The sequence below is a fragment of the Mustelus asterias genome, chromosome 10 (genome assembly GCF_964213995.1).
Source record: "Mustelus asterias chromosome 10, sMusAst1.hap1.1, whole genome shotgun sequence".
Taxonomy (NCBI): Eukaryota; Metazoa; Chordata; class Chondrichthyes; order Carcharhiniformes; family Triakidae; genus Mustelus; species Mustelus asterias.
In genome coordinates, this window is record NC_135810.1 from 115,296,846 (window position 1) to 115,321,436 (window position 24,591).

The window sequence follows — 24,591 nt, forward strand, 5'->3', positions numbered from 1 at the left end:
CCTCCCTGATCCCTCAGGGTCCAGCATACCATGTCCACGCTGGTGATTACCATTGCCAAGGCCTGCCCAGTGCAGTTGCCGCTGGGGGTGGGGGGGTGCTGCCCAGGTGAATGGGGGGGTGGTTGGGGCGGTGAATGGGCCATTAAACCTGTTAATTGTATTACAATTATCGATTTGCCACCCGCTCTGGGCGGGGACTGGATCCGGGCCGATGGGCCGGTCCGGTGAATTCCGATAGCCACTGGATTTACTTTGCCATTGAAATGGGCCAATGTCTATTGGTTCCGAAACACCAACCCCAAGTTGTCATCCCTTACCACTGACTTGGATCCCACGGACCAGGGAAGTGATGCCATGGCCACTTCAAACACAGCCCCAAAATCAAAATAGAGGGACAACACTCTGCCGGAGCGTTGATAAGTCATCATGGCTCCAGGGCTCACCGAAGCATTTAGTTGGGCATTCCAAGAGGAGAATGAGGCCAAGAAAATTCCCAACAGCCATAGTCCTCCTACATTAATGTTGTTCCTTTTTCAGAAATCATGGGCAGCACGGTGGCATAGTGGTTAGCACTGCTGCCTCACAGCGCCAGGGACCCGGGTTCAATCCTGGCCTCGGGTGACTGTGTGATGTCTGCACGTTTTCCCTGTAACTGCGTGGGTTTCCTCCGGGTGCTCCGGTTTCCTCCCACAGTCCTCCAAAGATGTGCAGGTTAGGTGCGGGTTGGCCATGTTAAATTGTCCCTTAGCGTCATGGGGATTAGCAGGGTGAATACCTGGGGTTACGGGGATCGGGCCTGGGTGGGATTGTTATCTGAGCAGGGTCGATAGACCGAATGGCCTTCTTCTATAGTTAGGGATTCTATGATTCATATGGACACTGCTGCCCCCTATTGGTTTTAGAGAGATAAGGAGCAATTTCTTCAGCCAGAGGGTGATAATCTGTGTAATTCATTGCCACAGAAGGCCTTTGAGGCCAGGTTATTGAGTGTATTTAAGACAGAGATAGATAGGTTCTTGATTGGTAAGGGGATCAAAGGTTACAGGAAAAAAGTGGGATAATGGGGTTGAGAAACTTACCAGACATGATTGAATGGCGAAGCAGACTTGATGGGTCGAATGGCCTAATTCTGCTCCTAAATCTTATGGTCTTATACTCATTATCCCTACTCTCTGTCATTGGTCACTAAGGCAAAGTCCAAACCAGGTTAATAGTTTGTTAAGAATTCCATGAGTTTCAATTTTAGCAAACAGACATTCATAAGAAACTTCAACAAATGTTTAGAAATCCACACAAATAATGTACATAGAGATAGAATCAGAGAATCATACAGTGCAGAGGAGGTCCTTCGGTCCATTGAGTACCTGACCTCCCACCTAATCCCATTTACCAGCACTTGGCTCGTAGCCTTGAATGTTGATACCGGAGATGAGGGGTTTGGATTATGAGGAGAGGCTGAGGAGATTGGGTTTGTACTCGTTGGAGTTTAGAAGGATGAGGGGGGATCTTATGGAGACTTATAAGATAATGCGGGGGCTGGATAGAGTGGAGGCGGAGAGATTCTTTCCACTTAGTAAGGAAGTTAAAACTAGAGGACACAGCCTCAAAATAAAGGGGGGTCGGTTTAAGACAGAGTTGAGGAGGAACTTCTTCTCCCAGAGGGTGGTGAATCTCTGGAATTCTCTGCCCACTGAGGTGGTGGAGGCTACCTCACTGAATATGTTTAAGGCGCGGATGGATGGATTCCTGATCGGTAAGGGAATTAAGGGTTATGGGGATCAGGCGGGTAAGTGGTACTGATCCACGTCAGATCAGCCATGATCTTATTGAATGGCGGGGCAGGCTCGAGGGGCTAGATGGCCTACTCCTGTTCCTATTTCTTATGTTCTTATGTTCTTAATGTTATGATATGCCAAGTGCTCATCCAGGTACTTTTTAAAGGATGCGAGGCAGCTTCCCTCCACTACCATGTGCGATATTAAGATAGAAATCACTTTAAGTAGCACTTTGGACAGCCCAATGTGCTTCATGTACAATGAACAGCAATTTAAAGGTTATAATTGGGTTACTCCAAATTTTGCCTCAGGATCTTTTAAACCTGCTTAAGTTTCTCACCAAGGAGCCAACAGATTTTATAGCGCAACACTCCTTTAATCCCACACAGATGTATCAATCTTGATCCATAGTGGGACTTGAATCTAGACCCTTCTGCCTCACAGCTTTGTGTAAAACCATGTAGCCAGCATTGCACCTGTTCAAGAATTGCCCCAGAGTACCCCAGGAAGTAAGGACTAATCCCCAGGACATGGCTATGAGCGATCCTGGAAGAAAACCATCGGGATAATTTTTTAAAAAGCTCTTTCGTCATTTTTGTTTGCTCGTTGTAAAGTTATTGGACATGCAATAATGGACTGACCAATGGTCATGAACCAAAGTTAAAGTTTATTGATTAGTCACAAGTAAGGCTTGCATTAACACTGCAATGAAGTTATTGTGAAATTCCCCTAGTTGTCACAGTCTGGCCAACGCCTGTTCGGGTCAATGCACCCAACCAGCACGTCTTTCAGAATGTGGGAGGAAACCAGAGCACCCGGAGGAAATCCATGCAGACACAGGGAGAATGTCCAAACTCCACACAGACAGTGACCCAGGCCGGGAATCGAACCTGGGTCCCTGGCGCTGTGAAGCAGCAATGCTAACCACTGTGCTACCATCCGATCGTTTAATGAAGGATCCATTAATTTCATTTCACTCCAAAGACATGTGGGTTAGGTTGATTAGCCATGCTAAATTGACCCTTAGTGTCAGGGGTATTAGCAGGGTAAATACGTGGGGTTACGGGGATAGGGCCTAGGTGGGATTGTTATCGGTGCAGACTCGATGGGCCAAATAACCTCCTGCTGCACTGTAGGGATTCTATGATATTTCCAATTTGCTTGGGAAGGCGATGCACCACTAGTATGGACACCTTTGTCGAAATTTTACCAGCACACCCACTCCGGAATCGGGGCGGGTGAGGCTCACACAACACCATTCTCCGTTGGCCTCGGGCGGGATCTTACGAGCTTCGGGCGGGCAAGGCGGTAAAATTCCAGCACTTGTGTATTCGGATAATTGCGAGACTGTGAGAGTGAGGTAGTTGAAAGCAGGAGGTCAGGTGATGACACCTCCAAGAACATGTCCAATCAGAGTTGGCAACCCAACACTGAGCTAATGTAACACTTGTACCAAAGAAATGTGACATCTGATTGAGTGGGTACCTTGACTAACTCATATGGAATAAATGTTCATGTTGACATTTAGTATTGCTGCCCATTACTGAAACCATCACAATTTTCCTTCTAATTGATAAAACACTTCATTTCTTTTTAGTTTACTGACAATAAGGCTCTCAAGCAGATGTTGTCAATGGATCACTTACCTGTTGACACCTTTGTCCAAAACACAAAAGGCTTGGGGTCCCCGACTGTGTCACAAGGTAGATAAACATCCATCTCTGCTTTTACTGACATCGTCAGAGGATTCCTAGTAACTATTCTTGGCTTTCCTTTGGTTGCCCTGATATTGGGCCAGAGTTGTGCAGTATCGGATGAATTCCCTCCTCGCTTTGGAAAGATTGGGGTATGAGGTAACCTTTTGTTCAATGAGGTATTGCCAAGCAATTGAGCAGCGCGAGTTGTTGTGGGTAGAGTTGGAGGGGTATTCGTGGGCACTGTCACTGCGGGCACGGTCGTCTTGGGGATAGTTGTTGAGGTTTTCTCTTTAGTAAATAGGATTGGGGTCTGTGCCTGAGGTCGCCATTGATTACCTTGATTTGCGGTAGGCGTTTGGACAACGGAATGTCTCGGTGATGGTATGTAATTTGTTTTAGCTGTTTTTGAATTTGCATCTAAATCAGCATTGACTACTTTGTTGACTATCACTGGGCTTGTTCTGAATGGGGTTGCTGATATTGCAGTAGACGACTTGATGAAAGGTTCATCAGGTTTTGCTATGGTTTGCATTGTCCTAGTTGGAAATGCTCCCCATTCAGGCTTGGCAGTATCTCCTGACCATACTCCAGCTGCAAAACTGTGGGGCCAAACCCTTGTTGTAGGTGTCAGCGGCTTTTCCGTTACTCCTACAGGAATATATTTGGGAGATTTCGGCCTAGAGCCTTGGTGTGGAATGGATATTCTGCTGAGATTTGCATCTGGCTTCCATTTGTGCTTTGAAATCCAAGTTAAGTTGTTCGACAGTTCCGTGTACGTTTCTTTAACTTGTTGTCTGACTCGTGTAGTTACTGAGTGCTTCCTCGAATGGACGCTATCTGGTTTATTATTACTTTCAGATGTTGTCTTGCTTTCCAGTCGATCTTGATTCTTTGCTCCCATTCCAGCAGCTTTCGGAGTGGGCAAAGCACCTTGTGGAGAAAGAAGTGCAGGCAGGTTTGCTTTGCCCACTGAAACTGTGGCTTGAGAAGGCAAAAGAGGGACATGTGTGAAGGTTACATTGGTCATTTGGGCTTCTGGCACATTTTCTTCTGTTGCTTCACTAGATGGGGCAATGTCCTGGTTGGGAAATTGTGAAGGAGCTATCGTTACGTCAGGAGAAGAAGCTAGTTTTGACGGACTATCACTTCTATTTTGTTGAAGTGTGGAAATTCTGTCAGAAGTTTCGACCTCTGGTGATTTAGTCTCTATTTCCAAAGGTGGCACAGTGTTTGATTCTGGAGTTTCCCTAGATCCCTGTACATTAGAAGCAGTGCTTGTGGTTAATATTTCTAAGTAATTCACTGCAGATTTTGATGTCAAAGTAATTGTTGTGGGAATGGGAAGTGCAGTAATTGGGACAAGTGGATTTAAGATCATATCTGCCGTTTTTCCGCTGTCCTGTACTCCCTTCAATTTCCCAGATCCCATTGGAATAACTGAAGCTGTGGTTGAAACGTGTCTATCACTTGACTCCAGAGATTGTGAGTGAGTAGTGAGATCTGGAGGTTTACCAAAGGTATTGGATGTCAGAGGTGATACAGTTGTAGCGTCAAGTTTTGTACCATTGTGCAATTTATAATCCCTTTGAACATATGGAGCTTCTGTAGTTTCAAGTATTGTCTGAGTTGTAGCTAATGGTTTTGGTTGATGTGACTTCGGAGGCTGTGGCCCTTGAGTGGTAGGTGTACCTGAAGGTTTGGTTGTGGATGGAGAATGTATCAAGACATCCACTGATATTAATTTTGCTTCCTTCGTTGTGAGTTGCTCTAAAGGAGGCAAATTTAATTGGCTAGAAGCTATGGTTGCTAACTTTGAATCTGGCTCTTTTTCTGATATAATGTTGACTTTGATTTGGCCAGCTTCAGAATGGCTCATGTCTATTGGAACAGACGTCACAGTTGACTGGGTGGCTGGCGTCACATTTACCCTGGTTGGTTTTATTTCTTTGGCCCTGGCTATTGGGTATAAATGTTGCCTTTGTCTGTACCTATTAGGCCGAAACCTCCTTCTGCCAGGGAGCCTTCTCCTTGGATGATTTCGCGAAGCAACAACAGACGTATTTTTGCTTTGGCCAGCCCTTGCATTAACATTCACAACAGTGGCCACTTTTGCCATGGTTATGGGTACCGTGGCTTCCGTTGTAGTAGATTTGGCTGCAGGGGTGGGAGGACTGGTAGCAGTAGTTGTGATAATAGTTGGTCTAGTTATGGTGTTGGGGACCAACGTTGTAAGGGTAGCTGCTTCAGTGGCGGAGGCCAAGGCAGTGGTCGTTCTAGTTTTCTTTGACGAGGTAGGGGGGCTAGTGGTGGTTGAAGTTGCTTCAGTTGCGGCCAAAGTGGGGACTGTTTCGCTCGCTAAGACTGGACCTCCTCTGATAAACGCGCTGTCTGTTTCATTGTTAGAATTTGTATCTGCAATATCAATGACGGAGTCCTTTCCAAGAGGCTTCCTTGCTGGATCTATAACAGCTTTAGTCATCCAAGGTTCTGCTAACTCCTGACGTGCAACGGTTTTTGGAGCATTAATTTTGCTTCCAATGACAGATACATCATCATCATCTCCTGGTTCCCCCGGAGTTGGCTGTATCTTAATCATTTCTCTTCTTGGCTCAGTACTGACCTGTTCCGAGGCTGTTGGCAATTCCCAAATCTCTGACTCATGCCTTGGTTTTGAAAGGAACTTGGCCACAGTGCTGGACTCAGTAGCGCTTTGGAGAATGGGGTCAGTATGAGAAGCACTAGAGATTTGGTTTTTGGCAGGATTAGTATCACCTCTCACTCTTTGCTGCAAAAAATGTTCCCGGTGTTTGAGAACAAGAGGTTTGTTAAGTGTAGTGTTCTCCGGCATATCGTATTCTTTCGTTATTGTACTATGAGGTGAGGTTACATGTATTAATTCATCCTCTGAAAAGTTTACATCACTAGTACCTGATGATTCCTCCACGCCAGACTCTTCTTCTGAGGCTGGATTGAGCCCATTGGGCATTTGGCTTTCATTCCTTGCTGGAGATATGGTGGTGGGTTTATAGATTTGGAACAAGGGGTTTGCCGTCACTTTAGGAATAGTTTTGGCTCTCACCTTTGCCAAGATGTCCGCCCACTTTTGTGGGTCAATCTTTTTATTGGACATATTAACTCTTCTGCGAGAATCCCATCTTCTCCTGCCTTCTGTGGCTGTCTTCCCCCTGCCCCGCTGTGGCCCTGGTCTCAGCTTGACGTTCCTGTTCGATCCTACTTGGGAACCGTCATGGGTGTCATCAGCATGAAGACGTTTTCGCCCAATGGATGCGCTGCCAGTGTATTTATTGTAGGTGACCTGCTTCTGACTTTCATATGCTGTGTCTCTCCCTGAGCCCTCCTGTTCCTGAGTCACTGGATCCTCTTTTCTTATAAAGAGGTTGGGGATTGGCGCTCTACTGCCTTTCCCCTTTTTGGCTGATTGGCCGTGCAGCTTCTTAATGACGGCCACGTTAACCGTCAGCGAATCGATGCCGTACTGGTTGATGGCGAGGCATCTGTAATGCCCACTGTTGCGAACGTGACTAGATTTGATGACCAAAGTTCCATTCTCCATAACAAATCCACCAGTGGTGTTTGATGGGGCCCTGAGCACATTGTTACTTGGAAGGATCCAGTTCAGCTGGGCGCTCGGTACTGCGGAGGCAGTGCACAGCAGAGAGATGGTATCTCCAGAATGCACAGTGACGCCACTTTCTTCCACTTGACTTGCATGGACTCTGGTGGGTTGCACAGCAACCCGATAGGTCATTGTATCAGAGTCATCCTTAATAGTCGCGATGCACTGATATGGGCCTGAATCATAATAACCTACAGCCTTCACTATTAATTTCCCAGTGCTAGAGACAGAAATACGGTTATCCTCACTCGTGTACGGAGCTTCCAAACGGGAGCCATTGGGTAAGACCCATTGTACTGACGGACTCGCTGAGGCAAGAATTGGACAGTTTAGCTGCAGCATAGTCCCCGTAACTAAAACATGGTCCGTCCTTGCCCCCTCCTCTTCTTTTATTAATACCCAGCTGGTCTTGGTTTTTGGGGCATTGCTGATTGGAAAGTGCTGTGACAGGTACATTGAGAACAGAAGGATGACATGGCTCGCTGTAGTTTGCCTTCTGTCAAGCTGTATGTTGATGTAATGTTGCATTAACCATGAGGGCTCAGCCATAACATTTGCTTTCACACCGGTGTAATAGTAAGCATCATTATCGACAGCTTGTTTATATCGATAGCTAAGTTTGGGTTCTTTGGACAACATCAAGCCTCTTTCTAACCTTACAGGTGTCTCACTGTAGTAGGCAATGAGTTTCCAAAGCCTCTCCATCTTTTTTTGATCCATGTGGCACATAAGAGTTGCTGAAAGGGTCAGATTGACTGCAATTTCTTGCTCGCTTGGACGATGCCATTGAATCGTCGTATCGTTCCTCAGTTTGTTGAGGTGGCAGACTAAGTGGTTGTGGTTCCCTTGCTGGTCAGTTAAGTTCAAAGTCATGCTTCCAAATGGCTTTTGATGATTTTGATTGGACAGATCTTCACCTTCGTCATCTTCCCATCCACTAACGTTACTCTTCTTCAATGGGGATACAATTGTTGGCTTTGTACAGGTGAGGGCATTGGAATCCAACTTAAAAAGCTCCTTCTTGGTGAATTGTTCGGGTTGGGAGCACAGTGAGCACAGCCGCCCTCCTGGATATGTTCTGTCCTTTTTACATTTTACGACACCTGCGAAAGGTAAGAAAAGAACCATCAAAGTATTTGACAGAGATCTCTTTCTTTTACTCAATCCTTCTCTTTTTTTCTCCACGTTTCTTCTGAGTATGCTGCGAGCTGTTAGGGTACAGTTAAAAAGGATTAATCAAGTAAACGTAGACCAAATGTTTTCTCGTATGGGGCAATCTCAAACAAGAGGTCACAGGTCGAGGTTGCAAGGCAGTAGATTTAAAACTGAGATGAGGAGGAACTACTTCTCACAGAGGGTGGTGAATTTGTGGAACTTGCTGCCCCATAGCGCGGTGAAGTCTGAATCATTGAAGGGTTTCAAAAAGGAGATAGATATATTTCTGATACAAAATGTGATAATGGGACATGGGGAAAAGGTGGGGAGGTGGACTTGAGACCAGGGAGAGATTAGCCATGATCTGATTGAATGGTGGAGCAGGCTCGTAGGGCTGAATTTGCCTACTTCTGCTCCTAATTCCTATGTTCCTACAGCTCTGTTGGCACATGATGCCATATCATATTTCTCCCAAGAGATGGCTGATTCCAGGACAGTTGCTGGATCATAGATTGTAGAAACCCTACAGTGCAGATGGAGGCCATTCGGCCCATCGAGTCTGCACCGACCACATCTTTGCCAGTGAGAGTGAAGTCTCGCTGCCAGAACCAGAAGTGGGATCCTAACCCATGGGGACTCCCTCAACAGCAGCAGAATCCCAATGGGGGTGCAAAGTGGCTCGCCACTGAATTGAATTAATTGGCCATCCCAACTCCTGTCGGAAGGGCGGTTGCACTACCGTCATTCCCACTCTGGTAATATCTCATGATAAAGTTTAAAGTTTATCGGTTATTCGAACCAGGGTCCCTGGCACAGTGAGGTAGCAGTGCTAACCATTGTGCCACCATGCCTAGTTTTGAAGGAAGTTTCTGATTCCTGTTACACGTCACTTGAAGATGTGTTTTCTGGCCTCAACATTGATTTGGTTTGCAATGATGTTGCACTCCTGTCATTGTGAGGCCAGTGCAATCCTTGCATTGAAGAATGTGGTTGTCAACACAACTCACATTCCTTTATTTGTAAGATAACCATGAAAGCCACAAGAAATGTGCCACTTCAAGTGGTTGCATGACTATATATTGATTAATTTTAGAGTCATACTCCAGAATTTTACCGTCCCGCCCACCACAGAAATCAGACTGGGCGAGGGGCGGAGCATGGGAAGGTCCGTCAACCTCGGGTGGGTTTTATAGTTTCAGGATGAGCAAGGCCGTAAAATCCTGTCCATAGGGTGGCACGGTGGCACAGTGGTTAGCACTGCTGCCTCACAGCGCCAGGGACCCGGGTTCAATTCCAGCCTCGGGTCACTGTCTTTGTGGAACAGACAAAGAACAATACAGCACAGGAACAGGCCCTTCGGCCCTCCAAGCCCGCGCCGCTCCCTGGTCCAAACTAGACCATTCTTTTGTATCCCTCCATTCCCACTCCGTTCATATGGCTGTCTAGATAAGTCTTAAACATTCCCAGTGTGTCCGCCTCCACCACCTTGCCTGGCAGTGCATTCCAGGCCCCCACCACCCTCTGTGTAAAATATGTCCTTCTGATATCTGTGTTAAACCTCCCCCCCTTCACCTTGAACCTATGACTCCTCGTGAACGTCACCACTGACCTGGGGAAAAACTTCCCACCATTCGCCCTATCTATGCCTTTCATAATTTTATACACCTCTATTAAGTCTCCGCTCATCCTCCGTCTTTCCAAGGAGAACAACCTCAGTTTACCCAATCTCTCCTCATAACTAAGCCCCTCCATACCAGGCAACATCCTGGTAAACCTCCTCTGTACTCTCTCCAAAGCCTCCACGTCCTTCTGGTAGTGTGGCGACCAGAACTGGACGCAGTATTCCAAATGCGGCCGAACCAACGTTCTATACATCTGCAACATCAGACCCCAAACTTTCATACTCTATGCCCCGTCCTATAAAGGCAAGCATGCCATATGCCTTCTTCACCACCTTCTCCACCTGTGACGTCACCTTCAAGGATCTGTGGACTTGCACACCCAGGTCCCTCTGCGTATCTACACCCTTTATGGTTCTGCCATTTATCGTATAGCTCCTCCCTACATTATTTCTACCAAAATGCATCACTTCACATTTATCAGGATTGAACTCCATCTGCCATTTCTTTGCCCAAATTTCCAGCCTATCTATATCCTTCTGTAGCTTCTGACAATGCTCCTCACTATCTGCAAGTCCTGCCAATTTTGTGTCATCCGCAAACTTACTGATCACCCCAGTTACACCTTCTTCCAGATCATTTATATAAATCACAAACAGCAGAGGTCCCAATACAGAGCCCTGCGGAACACCACTAGTCACAGGCCTCCAGCCGGAAAAAGACCCTTCCACTACCACCCTCTGTCTTCTGTGACCAAGCCAGTTCTCCACCCATCTAGCCACCTCCCCCTTTATCCCATGAGACCCAACCTTTTTCACCAGCCTACCATGAGGGACTTTGTCAAACGCTTTACTAAAGTCCATATAGACGACATCCACGGCCCTTCCCTCGTCAACCATTCTGGTCACTTCTTCAAAAAACTCCACCAGGTTAGTGAGGCATGACCTCCCTCTCGCAAAACCATGCTGACTATCGTTAATGAGTTTATTCCTTTCTAAATGCGCATACATCCTATCTCTAAGGAGTTTGCACGTTCTCCCCGTGTCTGCGTGGGTTTCGTCCGGGTGCTCCAGTTTCCTCCCACAGTCCAAAGATGTGCAGGTTAGGTGCATTGGTCAGGGTATAAGCAGGGTAAATGGTTAGCACTGCTACCTCACAGCACCAGGGACCTGTGTTCAATTCCGGCCCCGTTCTCCCCGTGTCTGTGTGGGCTTCCTCCGGGTGCTCCAGTTTCCTCCCACAGTCCAAAGAAGTGCTTGTTAGGCTGATTGACCATGCTAAATTGACCCTTAGAGTCAGGGAGATTCGCAATGTAAATACATGGGATTAAGGCGATAGGGTCTGGTTCGGATTATTGTCGGTGCAGGCTCAATGGGCTGAATGGCCTCCTTCTGCACTGTAGGGATTCTGTGAACATTTAACTTATCCAACTTCCCCTTAAAACCATTTCCATTGATGACAGATCTCACATTCTCGCCACACTATCAGTAAGGATATTTCTCCAAAATTCCTTGTGGATTTATTTTAAAGATATTTTCGACGTCTTTATTTCAGACTCTTCACAAATGGCAACATCTTTTCTACACCTACCCTATCAAACCACTTCATCACATTAAAGAATTTGATCAGGGTAAATCTCAACAGAGAGGAGAACCTGAGGAGTCTGCACGTTCTCCCTGTGTCTGCCTGGGTTTCCTCCGGGTGCTCCGGTTTCCTCCCACACTCCGAAAGACGTGCTGGTTCGGTGCATTGGCCATGCTAAATTCTCCCTCAGTGTACCCGAACAGGCGCCGGAGTGCGTCGACTAGGGGATTTTCACAGTAGCTTCAGTGCAGTGTTAATGTAAGCCAACTTGTGACACTAATAAAATAAACTTTTAAAAAAAACCTCAGGCTGTACAGAGGGGAAGGGGAATTCACTGTGTATCTTAGCAGACTGGTGGCATGTTGGCAGAGTGCTTAGCACTGCTGCCTCACAGCGCCAGGAATCCGGGTTTGATTCCCGGCTTGGGTCACTGTCTGTGTGGAGACTGTAGGTTCTCCCCATGTCTGCGTGGGTTTCCTCCAGGTGCTCCGGTTTCCTCCCACAGTGCGAAAGGCGCGGCTGGGGGATTTTCACAGAAAATTCATTGCAGTGTTGATGTAAGCTTACTTGTGGCACAAATAAAAAAACTTTAAAAAAAACCTCAGCCTGTACAGAGGGGAAGGGAGATTCACCGTGCGTTTTAGCAGACCCCAGCTGGGACTAACTGCTGTTGGAATTACAAGTGGAAAACACTCCATTTCCAACACACATTCCTTGTCTTGATCAGCGTGTTCAATCATAGAATCCCTACAGGGCAGAAGGAGGTCATTCGGCCCATTGAGTCTGCACCGACCACATTCCCACCCAGGCCCTATTCCCACAACCCTCATTTACCCTGCTAATCCCCCAACACGAGGGCCAATTTAGTATGGCCAATCAACCTAACCCATCTTTGACTGTGGGGGGAAACCGGAGCACCCGGAGGAAACCCATGCAGAGACAGGGGGAAAATGTGCAGACTGCACACCGACAGTGACCCAAGTCGGGAATTGAACCCGGGGCCCCTGGCACTGTGAGGCAGCAGTGCTAACCACTGTGCCACCGTGCCCCCCACCCCACCTTTTTCCAAAAAAAAACTTAGATAACAAGTGCGTTACCACTTGATGCTAAGTCGCTGATTTACCTGCAGCCTCTCTTTCCCAGTCCAGGAGCCATTTTAACCTACAGTCACATGACCATGGATTCCCATGCAGGTAGATGTTTTCCAGTTGCGGCATGGAATGCAGCATCTCCCGGGGCAGCGTCCTGATGGAATTATCAGAGAGGTAGAGGTGCTTCACCGACGAAACTTTGAAATGCCGTAGAAATGAAAAGGTCACGAAGGTACTGGGATGGATTTGCTGCAACAGGTTCCCTTCGAGGTGGACCAACTTCAGGGAGGTCAGTCCGTAGAAGGCGCCCGGCTGAATGAACTCAATCTTATTGTGGTCAATGTGCAGGCGTAATAAATTCACCAGGCCCTGAAAGGTCTGCCCCATTACGACACTCACTTTGTTGTAACTCAGTTTAAGGACCTGCGAGAGGAGGATAATTAAGTTGAAACTTAACGGGCAATCCCAAAACAAAGCTAAATCAGTTCAGCATGCAGAATGATTTACACCAAAAAACACCGTGGCATTATATTAACAAGAAGCACGTGCATCTCTTTCACAGATCATTGGGGCGGTTATACTTGCGCTGCCCACACAGAGATTTGCTGAAATTTATTGGATCTTCTTGGGAGGTTTGATGAGGGATGGAGGAAAGAAAATATTAAAGAGAAAAAGCTATGGCACTAATAAGGATCTGGGACAAGTTAACTGCAAGAAGCTAACTCGGCAGAATGCAGGGGATAAAGAAAAGTTTTTGTTGTTCATTCGTGGGACATGCCCATCGCTGGTTGGCCAGCATTTATTGCCCATCCCTAGTTGCCCTTGGAGGGTAGTTGAGAGTCAACCACATTGCTGTATATGGCATTCTTCTGTTTAAAATCTATCTTTGCCTGACAATTGAAATATTTTAGTCTATTGCATCCTATGGCAGCACAGTGGTTAGCACTGCTGTTTCACAGTGCCAGGGACCCGGGTTCGATTCCCAGCTTGGGTCACTGTCTGTGTGGAGTGTGCTCGGTCTCCCCGTGTCTGCGTGTGTTTCCTCCGGGTGCTCCAGTTTCCTCCCTAGTCCAAAGATGTGCTGGTTAGGTGCATTGGCCGTGCTAAATTCTCCCCCAGTGTACCTGAACAGACGCCGGAGTGTGGCAACTAGGGTATTTTCACAGTAACTTAATTGCAGTGTTAATGTTAGCCTACCTGTGACACGAATAAATAAACCTTTAAACTTCCCTAGATTCTACAACAGTGATGTATGTAAACTTGCCAAATAAGAAAAGAAGAAACAGAATTCCCTAAAAGTGACGTCACAGGTGGATAGGGTCGTAAAGAGTGCCTTTGGTACATTGGCCTTTATAAATCGGAGTATCGAGTATAAAGGTTGGAGTGTTATGTAAGGTTATATAAGGCATTGGTGAGGCCGAATTTGGAGTATTGTGTACAGTTTTGGTCACCTAGTTACAGGAAGGATGTAAATAAGATTGAAAGAGTGCAGAGAAGGTTCACAAGGATGTTGCCGGGACTTGAGAAGCTGAGTTACAGAGAGAGATTGAATAGGTTGGGACTTTATTCCCTGGAGCGTAGAAGATTGAGGGGAGATTTGATAGAGGTGTATAAGATTTTGATAGGTATAGATAGAGTGAATGCAAGCAGGCTTTTTCCGCTGAGGCTAGGGGAGAAAAAAACCAGAGGGCATGGGTTAAGGGTGAAAGGAGAAAAGTTTAAAGGGAATATTAGGGGGGGCTTCTTCACGCAGAGAGTGGTGGGAGTGTGGAATGAGCTGCCGGATAAAGTGGTAAATGCGGGGTCACTTTTAACATTTAAGAAAAACTTGGACGGGTTCATGGATGAGAGGGGTGTGGAGGGATATGGTCCAAGTGCAGGTCAGTGGGACTAGGCATAAAATGGTTCGGCACAGACAAGAAGGGCCAAAAGGCCTGTTTCTGAGCTGTAATTTTCTATGGTTCTATGGTTCTAACTACATGTCAGTTACTCTGATATCAGTAGTGGAAAAATTGTTTGACTCTATCCTTAGGGATGCGATAAGGGATACAAGAAAATCTTGATAAGCTTGGCCAAAGTTAACATTGGGCAGAGTGAACACAGATCTATGAAAAGGAAACTGTGCTTGACAAATCTATTGGAGTTTGGCCATGCTAAATTCTCCCTCAGTGTACCTGAACAGGCGTCAGAGTGTGGCGACTAGGGGATTTTCACACTAACTTCATTGCAGTGTGAATGTAAGCCTACTTGTGACACTGATAAATAAACTAAATAAACTTAAACTTAAATGCATGCTGTGATTTAAATATTTACATCCAGGCACCAAGTACTACCTGCAATGATTGCAAATCATTGAAAGCTCCATCCGGAAGCCTTTGGATTTCATTTCCGTGTAGCATCAGAAGCTCCAGCTTTTGAAGTCCGTGGAAGGAGAGTTTGCTCACGGATTGTATATTGTTAAAGCTGTGAGAATAGGGAAGAAGCAAATCATCGTCCTGTACCTTGGTCAAAATGTTTTTTAAAAAACCAATGCGACACAATCTCTAGAGCAAACGTCTCAACTTTCCAAACTAGGTATTGCACCCACCAGCTCAAATATTCGGATGACTCAGTTTTTCCAGTTGTCAATGGATCTTTGTGGTAGATTTGTGTGTGCTGAATTACCAGCACAGATAAAGAAAGAACTTCATTTATATAGCGCCTTTTCTGGCATCAGGGCATCCCAAAAAATGAAGTACTTTTGAAGGTTCTTTAGTGTAAGAAATCGAGCAGCCAACTTGCACACAGCAAGGTCTCTCAAATGGCAATTAAATATCTGCCTTACTTAAGACATATAACCTGCCTTAGTTAGGTTGGCTATTGGCCAGGACACTAGGAGGAGCTCCTCTGCTCTCATTCAAATAATATCGTGGGACCTTTGACATCCATCTCAGAGGGCTGATTTCCCATGCGAAGAACAGTACTGCTGACAGTGCAACACCACCACTGCCCCCAAACGCCCCCCCCCCCCCCCCCCCCCCGCCCCCCTCAACCCCTGTTACTATTGCACTGCGGCTGTCAGGCCAGACTTTGTGTTCAAGTCTCCGGAATGGGGCTTGAAGCCTTCAACTCTCTACCTTGGGGGTGAGGGAGATGCCAACGGAGCTATGGCCAATGCCTTACCTGTCAAACATACAGCTGACTGACTGTGGAGAATTTTAACCTCTTAAAACAGGTCGGTTTGGGTTGGGTGGGATATCAAGATTTTAAAAATCTCAATCCCAAACCCAACACACTCCTGCTTTTAATGGAGGAAGAGTAAGTAGTCCCACAACACCAGGTTAAAGTCCAACAGGTTTATTTGGTAGCACGAGCTTTCGGAGCGCAGCTCCTTCATTAGACTCACCTGATGAAAGACCATTAGGAAATAGTGATCATAATAACATTGAATTCCATGGTAATTTTGAAAGTGACATATTCCAATCACAAACAAGATGATTGAACTTAAACAAAGGCAATTACATAGGTATGAGGGGAGAACTTGCTGTGGCTGATTGGGAAAATAGACTTAACTGTGTGGCAATGAATAAACAGTTGGAAATATAAAGATATTTTGAACAAAACACATTCCATTCAAAACCAAAACCTCAGTGGGAAAGATCCCTCCGCGGCTTTCTAAGGACGTTGAGGAGCATTAAGTTCAAAGAAGAGGCTTAATATATTGGGATGGCACAGTGGTTAGCACTGCTGCCTCACAGTGCCAGGGGCCCAAGTTCGATTCCTGGCTTGGGTCACTGTCTGTATGGAGTTTGCACATTCTCCCCTGTCTGCATGGGTTTTCTCCGGGTGCTCCGGTTTCCTCCCACAGTCCAAAGATATGCGAGTTGGGTGGATTAGCCATGCTAAATTGCCCCTTAGTGTCAGACGGACTAGCTAGGGTAAATGCATGGGGTTATGGGGATAGGGTCTGGGTGGGATTGTGGTCGGTGCAGACTTGATGGGCCAAATGGCCTCCTTCTGCACTGTAGGATGCTGTGATTCTATGTTGAAACGATTAAAGAGGTTAAAGAGGCTTATAAATATTGCCCATCCCTAACCGCCCTTCTCAAGGGATAGGCAATAAATGCTAGCCTAGCCAGTGACACCCACATCCTGTGAAATCATAAAATAGCAAGTATGAGGTTGGGAATATTTTAGAAACCGACAAAGAGCCACCAAAAAATTGATAAAAAGGGAAAAATGGAATGAGAGTAAACTAGACAAATACCTTAAAACAGATTGCAAAAAATACCATACCTGTATACAAAAGGGGAAGTTAAGAATAGGCAGTAAAGTCTGTCCCTGCTAGTACTGTCCAGATTCCATGAACGAATAAAGTAAGAAAAAGGAAGAGAATAGCTAAAGTATTTCCTGATAGAAGTCTACAAGATTATGAGGGGCATGGACAGAGTAGATAGTCAGAAGCTTTTTCCCAGGGTGGAAGAGTCAATTACTTGGGGGCACAGGTTTAAGGTGCAAGGGGCAACATTTAAAGGAGATGTACGAAGCAAGTTTTTTACACAGAGGGTGGTGGCTGCCTGGAACTCGCTGCCAGGGGAGATAGTGGAAGCGGATCCGATAGTGAGTTTTAAGGGGTGTCTTGGCAAATACATGAATAGGATAGGAATAGAGGTATATGGTCCCTGGAAGGGTAGGGGGTTTTAGTTAAGTCGGACAGCATGGTCGGTGCAGTCTTGGAGGGTCGAAGGGCCTGTTCCTGTGCTGTAATTTTCTTTGTTCTTTGTTCTAAACTTTGGTCCCTTAAAAACAGAGACGTGGAAATTATCACTGGGAATGAGGAAGAGGCAAAAACATTGAACAATATTTTGTGCCTGTCTTCACGGAAGATGACACAAACCTAGGGCTAAGAGTGAGGAAGTTAAGGTCTATATTGTCAGTGGAAAAATAAATGAGATGAAACTCAAGGAATTAAAATCAATCAAATTCCCAGGATCTGATTTGCCTACATCCAAGAGTCCTATACAAGATAGCTGCAGAGATAGTGGATATGCTGGTTCTGATTTTGAAAATTCTTTATATTTTAAAATGATCCCGGAAGATTTCCGTGAATTCAGAATGAAAGTGAGGAGGTGTGGGATAGAGGGAAAGTTGGCCGATTGGATAGGTAACTGGCTGTCTGATCGAAGACAGAGGGTGGTGGTGGATGGAAAATTTTCGGACTGGAGGCAGGTTGCTAGCGGAGTGCCACAGGGATCAGTGCTTGGTCCTCTGCTCTTTGTGATTTTTATTAATGACTTAGAGGAGGGGGCTGAAGGGTGGATCAGTAAATTTGCTGATGACACCAAGATTGGTGGAGTAGTGGATGAGGTGGAGGGCTGTTGTAGGCTGCAAAGAGACATAGATAGGATGCAAAGCTGAGCTGAAAAATGGCAAATGGAGTTTAACCCTGATAAATGTGAGGTGATTCATTTTGGTAGGACTAATTTAAATGTGGATTACAGGGTCAAAGGTAGGGTTCTGAAGACTGTGGAGGAACAGAGAGATCTTGGGGTTCATATCCACAGACCTCTAAAGGTTGCCACTCAAGTGGATAGAGCTGTGAAGAAGGCCTATAGTGTGTTAGCTTTTATTAACAGGGGGTTGGAGTTTAAGAGCCGTGGGGTTATGCTGCAACTGTACAGGACCTTGGTGAGACCACATTTGGAATATTGTGTGCAGTTCTGGTCACCTCACTATAAGAAGGATGTGGAAGCGCTGAAAAGAGTGCAGAGGAGATTTACCAGGATGCTGCCTGGTTTGGAGGGTAGGTCTTATGAGGAAAGGTTGAGGGAGCTAGGGCTGTTCTCTCTGGAGCGGAGGAGGCTGAGGGGAGACTTAATAGAGGTTTATAAAATGACGAAGGGGATAGATAGAGTGAACGTTCAAAGACTATTTCCTCGGGTGGATGGAGCTATTACAAGGGGGCATAACTATAGGGTTCATGGTGGGAGATACAGGAAGGATATCAGAGGTAGGTTCTTTATGCAGAGAGTGGTTGGGGTGTGGAATGGACTGCCTGCAGTGATAGTGGAGTCAGACACTTTAGGAACATTTAAGCGGTTATTGGATAGGCACATGGAGCACACCAGGATGATAGGGAGTGGGATAGCTTGATCTTGGTTTCAGATAAAGCTCGGCACAACATCGTGGGCCGAAGGGCCTGTTCTGTGCTGTACTGTTCTATGTTCTATGTTCAGTCACCGGGAAAGTGTTGGAATCTATTGTTCAGTAATTCTTAAAAACGCTCTTCAAAAAGCATGCTATGATGAGAAAAAATCAACACGGCTTTACAAAAGGGAAATCCTGTTTGACAAATCTATTCAAGTCTTTAAGGATATAACTATTTGAGTCAATAAAGGGGAACCCCAGAAAACTTGGATTTCCAAAAGACATTTGAAAAGGTGCCACACAAAATGTTAATACATAAGGTAAGGTGGAGTTGGGAGTGATTTATTAGCATGGACAGAGGATTGCTTAACAGGTGGGGAGCAGAGGGCAGGGAAAAATGAGACATCTCCAAGTTGACAGGCAGTGACTAGCGGAATGCTGCAAGGATCAGTGAGTGCCTCAGCTATTTGTAGACGATATTAATGGCTTAGTCAAAGAGACAGAGAGTAATGTATTTAAGTGTGCTGATAGTATAAACTTTTTAGGGCAGCACAGTGGCACAGTGGTTAGCACTGTTGCCTCACAGCACCAGGAACTGGGTTCGATTCCCAGCTTGGGTCACTGTCTGTGCGGAGTCTGCACATTCTCTCCCCGTGTCTGCGTGGGTTTCCTCCGGATGCTCCGGTTTCCTCCCACAGTCCAAAAGACGTGCTGGTTAGGTGCATTGACCATACTAAATTCTCCCTCAGTGAACCTGAACAGGCGCCGGAGTGTGGCGACTAGGGGATTTTTACAGTAACTTTATTGGAGTGTTAATGTAAGCCTACTTGTGACATTAATAAATAAACTTTCAAAACCTTTAGGTGGGAATATAAGCTGTGAGGAGGACACGAAAAGGCTGCAAAGAGATCGAGACAAGTTAAGTGAGTGAGCAGTGAGGATAGCAGATGGAGAGGCATGGGGAATGTGAGGTTTTTCACTCTGCTTGGAAGACTAGAATTGCAGAATATTTTAAAAAGGCATGGAACTTGTAAATGTTGATGTTCAAAGGGACTTGGGTGTGCTTGCCAAAGCAACACAAAAAGTTTGCATGCAAGTGCAACAAGTAATTAATAAAGCAAATGGCATGTTGGCCTTTATTACACAGAGATTGGAGTGCAGGGATAAAGAAGCCTTGCTCCAATTGTACGGGCCTTGGTGAAAAATATCATTTGGCTTTGATATTTAAAGTCATTGGAGTCAATATGGGGAAGGTTCATTAGATTGGTCCTTGGGATGAGAGGTCTGTCCTTTGATGAGACGCTGAGTAAACTGGGTCGATATTCATTCGAGTTTAGAAGAATGAGAAGCGAGCCCATTGAAACATTCAAGCTTCTGGAGGGGCTTGACAGGGTAGATATCAGGGGGTTGCGCCCTCTGGCTGGGGAGCCGAGAACAAGGAGACGCTAGCTGGAATTTTATCACCTTGCCCGCCCCGGAATGGGGGCGGATTAGGCTCACAAAACGGAATTGCCCGTTGGCCTTGGGCAGGATTTTACGAGCCTCGTCCGAGCGAGGTCGTAAAATCCCGCATTCAGTCTCAGGTAAAGAGGCTGATCATTTAGGATTGAGACAAGCAGAAATTTCTTCACTCAGAGGGTGGCGAATCTTTGGAATTCTCTACATCAGAGGGTTGTGGATGCTCCTTCGTTGAATACAGTTAAGGCTGAGATAGACAGATTTTTGAGGGAATCAAGGGATATGGGACGCAGACAGGAAAGTGAAGTTGAATCTGCAGATCTGCCATGATCATACTGAACGTTGGATCAGCTTCAACAGATTATTTGGTCCTATCCTGTTCCTATTTCATATGTCCATATGAAATACTATCGGGAACAGTGGCATAGTGGTTATGTTCACAGCACTAGTAATCCAGCATCCAGTGACATGAGTTCAAATCCCACCACAGCAACTGGGCAACTTAAATGCAGTAAATTAAATAAACCTGAATTAAATCTGGCATCAATAGTGATGACTGTATAACTAGGGGATTATTACACAAACCTATCTGATTGAAACTCCTCCCCTCAGTTTGGAGAGTCAGCCCAGTAAAGATTGGGCAACTAAATTTCACATCCAAAGGTCTGCAGGTTAGGTGGATTGGCCATGCTAAATCACCCCTTAGTGTCCCAAGATGTGAAGGTTAGGGGGATTAGCGAGGTAAATACATGGGGTTACAGGAAAGGACCTGAGTGGGCTGCTCTATCGGAGAGTCGGTGCAGACATGATGGGCCAAATGGCCTTCTTCTGCACTGGACAGGATACTAAGTTGAAATAAAGATCAATCTATTCGCCCTTAGAATTCATCTTTGTCAGCTGGTATGCAAATATACCCTTTGTAGACATTGCAACCACACAATTATACTTCACAGTTCCAAGAGATCAGGCACCACGTGCAGAAGTCTACAAACCCTAAATTCATTCTTTCCACCTCCTTTGGTATTCTGGTCGGCACTGCTGTTAGTGATCGGAAAGTGCAGTGGACTTCGGTTGAGAAATAACAGACGCAGGTATGGGGACATGAGAGTGTCAGACGTGGCAATCCCAGAAACAGAATCAGCACCATGGAGAGGGTCTCCACATTAACCACGTTGCGTAACACCTCAAGCATCTTCGCCATTCTGCTGTAAGAGATGCTGGAACTTCCACACAGTCTGCGGCAGAGTGCAGGACGATGGCGTTTGCTTTTAAGCTCACGGGTGGCACAGATTCTACCGTCGCGCTGTCAGGAAATATCAAAATGTTGCCATCTTTCCAATCTTGAGTGATCCATCAAAAAAGGACAGCTGCTTAAAGGTGTAAGCCATGCCCTGGGAGGAGCGTAAAGTTCCAATTCGTCCTGCAGAAAAAGAAATAAACCATTCAGGTATTGGTCAATAGGTATCCAAAGCATTACGTGTGGCGGTGTGAGAAGACAAGGGCATCTACCTCATCAAGTCCTTTCCTTTTACCAACCCAGGCACAATCCACTCTGTTATAGATTCAACCCAACACATCTTTATTCCTGGGTTCGATTCCGGTTTAGGTGACTGTGTGGAGTCTACATGTTTTATTATTATTATTTATTATTATTATTGTCACAAGTAGGCGTACATTAACACTGCAATGAAGTTACTGTGAAAATCCCCTGGTTGCCACGTTCTGGCGCCTGTTCGGGTACACTGAGGGAGAATTTAGCATGGCCAATCCACCCTAGTAAGAAGTCTCACAACACCAGGTTAAAGTCCAACAGGTTTATTTGGTAGCAAATACCATAAGCTCTCAGAGCGCTGCTCCTTCGTCAGATGGAGTGGAAATGTGCTCTCAAACAGTGCACAGAGACACAAAATCAAGTTACAGAATACTGATTAGAATGCGAATCCCTACAACCAGCCAGGTCTTAAAGGTACAGACAATGTGGGTGGAGGGAGCATTAAACACAGGTTAAAGAGATGTGTATTGTCTCCAGACAGAACAGCTAGTGAGATTCTGCAAGTCCTTTCTGCATCCTTTCTGCAGGAAAGGATGTCCCGAGGCATGGTACATTGGGGAAACCATGCAGAAGCTACGACAATGGATGAATGAACACCGCTCGACAATCACCAGGCAAGACTGTTCTCTTCCTGTGGGGGAGCACTTCAGCAGTCACGGGCATTCAGCCTTGGATCTTCAGGTAAGCGTTCTCCAAGGTGGCCTTCACGACACACGACAGCGCAGAGTCGCTGAGCAGAAACTGATAGCCAAGTTCCGCACACATGAGGACGGCCTAAACCGGGATGTTGGATTTATGTCACATTATCAGTAACCCCCACAGCTTGCCTCCTGGACTTGCAGAATCTCACTAGCTGTTCTGTCTGGAGACAATACACATCTCTTTAACCTGTGTTTAATGCTCCCTCCACCCACATTGTCTGTACCTTTAAGACCTGGCTGGTTGTAGGGAGTCGCATTCTAATCAGTATTCTGTAACTTGATTTTGTGTCTCTGTGCACTGTTTGAGAGCACATTTCCACTCCATCTGATGAAGGAGCAGCGCTCCGAAAGCTTATGGTATTTGATACCAAATAAACCTATTGGACTTTAACCTGGTGTTGTGAGACTTCTTACTGTGTTCACCCCAGTCTAACGCCAGCATCTCCACATCATGGCAATCCACCCTAACCAGCACTTCTTTTGGACTGTGGGAGGAGACTGGAGCACCCGGAGGAAACCCACGCAGACGCGGGGAAAACATGCAGACTGCGCACAGACAGTGATCTAAGCCGGAGATCAAACCTGAGTCCCTGGCGCCGTGAGGCAGCAGTGCTAACCAATGTGCCACCATGCCACCGTGCCACCCCGTGCCAGCCCACATTCTCCCCATGTCTGAGTGGGTTTCCTCCAGGTGCTCCGGTTTCCTCCCACACTCCAAAGATGTGCTGTTGAGGTGGGCTGTCTATGCTAAATTGCCCCTTAGTGTCCCAGGATGTGTGGGTTAAGGGGATTTGCCATTCTAAATGCATAGGGGAGTGGACCTGAGTAAGATGTGTAATAACTCCACAGAGGCGAAAGTCCCATGACTAAGTTACTTTATTTACACCATACACCTGTACACAGCCAGCTCTCCAGTTGCTCCCTGCTGAATGCAGGCTGAGAGTCTGACACACCTGCTTTAAATAGTGAGCATGAGGCTCCCTGATTTAACCATCGATTAGGACTCATCAGATAGTTCATACTCTAGCAAGCCAACCTCATTAGCCTGGCTGAAGTCATCACAAGACGCTCTTTCAGAAAGTCGGTGCAGATGCGATGGGCCGAATGGCCTCCTTCAGCACTGGATTCGGGACTCTGTGGATAAAACTCCACAGCTGGCAGGAGGATTTCTCGGGCTTTACCAGCCATCCCAATTCCTGTGGGGTGGGGGCTCAAAAAGGTTAAAGAAAAAACCCTCCCCTGCTGTAACAGTTCCATTATAAATACATAACTAGGAAAAAATGGGATTGAAAGTAAGTCTGAGGCAGCTAACCAGACTGAAGGGAAGTTTCCATCTTTTATTCCTTGCACTCTAGCCAGTTTAGCAATAAGGTAGCAAAATATTTCTAAGAATAATATTTCCAGTAAGGATTTGGCAGAAGCTTCAGGCTAGAAAGTTGATTTGAAGATTAGTACATTGAAAACATGAAGGATCACAATTGCATGCTGTACGTACAATTGAATAAGTCTTTAATCCAGATCTGCATATCTAAATGCCTTGATTAGATTATTATACCGTGATCACTCCAGGCTATCCAAGCTTCTAGATAAATGAGCCATTTTACTGTGGAATTACTGGTATTAAATTACTGCGGAATAACCATAAGCAGATTTCCATTATTCTCAACTTCACTGATGTCTCGTTTTTTTCCCAAATTGTCTCCTTTTTTTGGACCTCTATCGTTTTTACCCTTTGCCATTCTGTAAGGGAGGGCAAGTGAGGGACGGAAAGTTGCTCACATCACCGCACTTCAAGGCAGACATCATAGAATCATAGAATCCAACAGTATAGAAGGAGGCCATTCGGCCCATCGAGTCTGCACTGACCAAAATCCCACCCAGGCCCGATTCCCGTAACCCCACATATTCACCTTGCTAATCCCCCTGACACTAGGGTCAATTCAGCATGGCCAATCAACTTAACCCGCACATCTTTGGAGTGTGGGAGGAAACCGGAACACCCGGAGGAAACCCACGCACACACGGGGAGAATGTGCAAACTTCACACGGACTAGTGACCCAAGTCGGGAATCGAACCCGGGTCCCTAGCGCTGTGAGACAGCAGTGCTAGCCGCTGTGCCACCGTGCTGCGCCTAGGTCATTTTCTCAGTGTCAGGCTATGCCACAGGCCCAATTCTGCTCAGCTTGCATAACCTT

The 24,591-nt window shown here is 46.1% G+C and overlaps 1 protein-coding gene across 1 annotated transcript in view; it reads right to left on the minus strand.

Moving 5' to 3' along the window:
• The window catches only part of mxra5a (matrix-remodelling associated 5a), a 35,435-nt gene extending 14,092 nt beyond the window's left edge, over positions 1 to 21,343 (minus strand). Inside the window, exons 1-4 of the mRNA XM_078222880.1 lie at positions 21,135 to 21,343; positions 14,892 to 15,021; positions 12,591 to 12,981; positions 3,422 to 8,212 (exon numbers count right to left, since the gene is read on the minus strand). Coding sequence (XP_078079006.1) covers positions 3,422 to 8,212; positions 12,591 to 12,981; positions 14,892 to 15,021; positions 21,135 to 21,343 — 5,521 coding nt within the window. The remainder of the gene's footprint in view (positions 1 to 3,421; positions 8,213 to 12,590; positions 12,982 to 14,891; positions 15,022 to 21,134) is intronic.
• Positions 21,344 to 24,591: the final 3,248 nt, after the last annotated feature.